The sequence below is a fragment of the Phodopus roborovskii genome, unplaced genomic scaffold (genome assembly GCF_943737965.1).
Source record: "Phodopus roborovskii unplaced genomic scaffold, PHOROB, whole genome shotgun sequence".
In the NCBI taxonomy this organism is placed as follows: domain Eukaryota; kingdom Metazoa; phylum Chordata; class Mammalia; order Rodentia; family Cricetidae; genus Phodopus; species Phodopus roborovskii.
In genome coordinates, this window is record NW_026126571.1 from 12,856,938 (window position 1) to 12,861,337 (window position 4,400).

The 4,400-nt window shown below is 41.9% G+C and overlaps 1 protein-coding gene across 1 annotated transcript; it reads right to left on the reverse strand.

Annotated features, from left to right (window-relative positions):
* Nucleotides 1-1,161: 1,161 nt before the first annotated feature.
* On the reverse strand, nucleotides 1,162-2,004 carry LOC127235572 (transforming protein RhoA). The gene has a single exon (XM_051202906.1). It carries the CDS (start codon nucleotides 1,944-1,946, stop codon nucleotides 1,365-1,367), a length of 582 nt encoding a protein of 193 aa, XP_051058863.1. The 5' UTR covers nucleotides 1,947-2,004; the 3' UTR covers nucleotides 1,162-1,364.
* Between the last annotated feature and the right edge of the window lie 2,396 nt (nucleotides 2,005-4,400).

Sequence of the window (4,400 nt, forward strand, 5' to 3'; positions counted from 1 at the left end):
AGTTTCAGATGCTCATCTCTACATCCAGGTTTTACTCAAGTCACCAGGCTTATGTGGTAGGCTTTACTCACCAAGCCGTCCCCTGACTTGAATCTGCTACTTTACTAAAAGTGTTAACAATTCTAAGATTTTTTTTTTTTTCTGGTGAAGCCATTGAGATCTGTTACATATGGGACGGTCTCATCTGAACTACTGATAACATGACCCATTCCTCTCCCATTTGTATACTTTCTTCCACCTTTTCTTTTGCCCATTGCCCTAAAACTTCAAACACTACTGAATAAGAATGGAGGAGATGGACACCCTTGTCTCACTCCCTATTTTAGTGAAAATACATTGAGTGTAGTGTTGGCTATACAGTCCCCCCCCACACACACACACCAACTTGCGTACATACATTTAGAAAGTTGCATTTATATTTTTTGTTGGAAAAATTAACTCATACAGAAAAAACTTCAGTCATCTGGGAAAAAATTCCACTTTCACACAGTATGACATCCATAGAACAGGGAACTCCTCTGGGAGGGTCTGTGACTTAGACCCAGACCCTGAAGATCAGGTGAGAATAGCTATGCCTCCTGCAAGGTCTCATTGCCTTAGACGTGAAACCAGATTTCTATTTACTCAGCCTAGTTCTGGAAAGGGACACCAGATGTAAGGGCTAAAAGGGCGGGGGGGGGGGTGTGTGGCTATATTTTATCAGAGAAAGGAAAATGGAAATTTTAAAAATTAATTTTCCATTTGACTTTATTTCCAAATTCTTTCTTTCAACCACTTGCTGTGGGAATGACAAACATCCATATTAGAGAATCCGATTACACCCAAAATGTTGTATCTAGTCTGGGTAGATCTTCTTATTCCTGGTAACATACATTAAGTAGCACTAATTTCACAGTAGCTATAAGGTAACTAACATGACACCATAGCTGGTTTTACTGTACCACAGCTGCGTAGACAAAGTTTCAACAAAAATAAAAGATGGTGATCAAAGGTGTTATGGAGTAGTCTGAAATGGTAACTCAGAATTCTTCGCAGCTGACAGATGACAGGTTGGGCATGTCAGAAAGCAGTTACAGTCTAATAACAAAGTTCCCATTTCTCTTTCTATAAACAACAAATTCTTCAACTAGTGCCTGGTGTTTCAGGTGGAATGCAGAATGGGCTGTTAGAGTCAGGATCCTGGCAGGTCAGATAGATTGGACATCATTAGTAAATTATGGTTGCCCTCTAAACACTGGTAGCAAGATGACTTCTAATTTGCAATCTCAGACATACAAATAAACAAAAAGGCTAGCAATTACCCAATACGATTAGTAAATAGTACTTGAAAATTAACTACACCAGGGCTTTGCTTGCACTGGGCTTCACAAGACGAAGCACCCAGGCTTTTTCTTCCCTCGATTCGTTTGCAGAGCAGCCCTTGTGGCCATTTCGAAGACCATCCTCACTCCATCTTTGGTCTTTGCAGAACACTCCACGTACCCGAAGGCGCCAATGCTGTTGGCCAAATCTCGACCTTGTTCAAGTTTTACCGGCTCCTGCTTCCTCTTGGCTAATTCATATCTTGTGCACCTGTCATTCCGAAGATCCTTCTTGCTCCCAACCAGGATGATGGGCACATTGGGACAGAAATGCTTGATTTCCGGAGTCCATTTCTGTGGGATATTCCCAAAGCTATCAGGGTTGCCAATGGAGAAACACAGCAGGAGGACATCAGTGTCCGGATAGGAGAGCGGTCTCAGGCGATCATAGTCTTCTTGTCCAGCTGTGTCCCACAGTGCCAACTCTACCTGTTTTCCATCCACTTCGATATCAGCCACATAGTTCTCAAACACCGTGGGCACATAAACCTCAGGAAACTGGTCCTTGCTAAAGACGATGAGCAAGCATGTCTTTCCACAAGCTCCATCGCCCACTATCACTAGTTTCTTCCGGATGGACGCCATTGGTTAGGACGTTTCTGCTTCTGTACAAAGCACTTGGGACTTCTCGGACCACGGGCTCTCAGACTATACCCAGACAGGCCGATTACTGCGGAGGAGGATGCCTGTCCAGAGTCACCACATCTGCTGTACAGCTCAGCAGGAGGTGGCAGACTCAGGAAAAAAAAACCAACTGAACAAGGTGTTGGAAGGCCGGTGGTGGAGGGAGGGGGGGCCGCATGCGCACTAGTGCCCAACTTGGCTCGAGCCTGCCAGCCCACCACACCCTCGCGCGTTCACAGTTCAACAGGATTGCTCCAGAGAGGTCTGTTGCCCCAAAAGCAAGGTACTTTAGCCATCTTCACACCCACATGGGGCATGATGGGAATTCTCAGGGTATATTTTTTGCTGTTACTGGATTCTTCAGGGTAGTCTCATAAAGGGTGCTAAATTTTCCCAAAGGCCTTCCTTTGAGATGCTTGTATGATATCTCTCCTTAACTAGATTTAAATGCTTCACTGCACTTACTGGTTTACGTATATTGAACCATTCTTGTATCCTTGGAGTGAAGCATACTTAGCCTCATTCGTGATAATTCTTTTTACTATGCCCTTAATCAACTTGCAAACATTTTATTAAGGATTTTTGCATCTATGTCAGTCAAGGGAATTGATGGATGGGTTCCTTTGTCCTTAACCTGGTTTTGGTATCAGTGCACTATTGGTTTCATAGATTGAGTTTAGTAGTGTTTCTTTCCATTTCATAAAGAAAATCGGGTAAGCATGGAGTTAACTCTTAATGGTTTGGAAGAATTCAGCAGGGAATCCATCCAGTCCTGAACTTTTCTTTGTTGGAAGGCTTTGTATTACTGTTGCAATCATATTCCCTGTTGTGTTTCTCTTTAACTTTTTCACACCTTAATTTTGGTAGACTATTTGTGAATATAAAGGTATCCATTTAGTTTAGATGTTCCATTAGAAACATACGTTTTCTGAATGACCCACAATGATTCTTTGAATTTAATTGGAGTCCACAATAATATACCCATTTTCATTTCTAGTTTTTATTAATTTTGTTTTCTCTGTTGGCTAATTTTGTTAATAATTTTGCTGATATTGTTAATTTTTCCAAGGACCATTTCCTAGTTTCATTGATTCTGAAAATTGCTTTTTAGGCACTAATTTATCAATCTCTGCATTGGTCTTTACTATTTCTTTCCATCCTTTGACTTTAGGTTTGGCTTATTTTCCTATAACCTTGAGCCATACCATTAAGTTAGTTGAGACTTTCCTGATATTTTCACTCATAGAATTGTGTTCCTGTATCCCAAAAGTTCTCAAGTTTCTTATTTCATTTTGGTAACTTCTAAATTATTTCTCCAAAACTGTAGTTAATAATAGCTAAGGAATTTCCACCTGCCTGGTTTCTGACCCCCACCGCTGGTCCTCTACTGGAGTTCTGGACCCCTCCCAGAGATCTGCCTATCTCTGTGAGACCACTCTGAGTTCCTGCCAGCAGGATCCTTGGCCCCCATTGCAGGGCCTTTGCTAAATAAGTCTCAGCTGGAGAGTGCCAGGTCCAGGCTAGATCTGCCTATAGGCACAAGGAACATCCTGAGTCCCAACCTTCGAGATGTTTGACCCCCATCGCAAGTCTTCTGCTGGAGCCTGAATTGCTGACCCTCATTTCCAGGCCCCTGCCTGTGGAGAGACCTCCTAGAGAACTTGGACCACCCAGAGCTACAGATATCGAACCTCTGACCCACCTAAGCCCACTGGGGAAGTACCATAGAGAGAGGGAGAGACCCCACCAACACCTACTGGTAGAAGCTATGGGAAGACGGCAATACAAGAAAACACCTAACAACAAAAAGACAAGCATGACATCACCAGAATCTAGGGAATCTACACCAACTAGAATGGAACACAACAAAAGAGATGAAGCAGAAGGGAATGACTTAAAAATTATCATCATAAAAATGATAGAGGCCCTCAAAGAAGATGTTGAGAAAACCCCTTAAAGAAATAGAAGAAAAAACAAACAAAAAATTGGAAGAAATGAACAAATTTCTTAAGGAAAGTACAGAAAGTACAGAAAGCCAGGAAAAAACAATTAAGCAGATGAAGGAAGCGGTTCAAGACTTGAAAACTGAAATAGAGAAATAAAGACAACACAAACGGAAGGAATGCTGGAAGTAGAAAAGCTGGGCAAACGATCGGGAACTATAGATGCAAGCATAACCAACAGAATTCAAGAGATGAAAGAGAGAATCTCAGGCACGGAAGATAAACTAGAAGAAATAGATTCATCAACCAAAGAAAATCGTAATTCCAACAAATCATTAACACAAAACATCCAGGAAATGTGGGACAGCGTGAAAAGGCCAAACCTAAGAATAATAGGCATAGAGGAAGGTGAGGAAGCCCAGCTCAAAGGTGCAGAAAACATATTCAACAAAATCATCAAGGAAAATTTCCC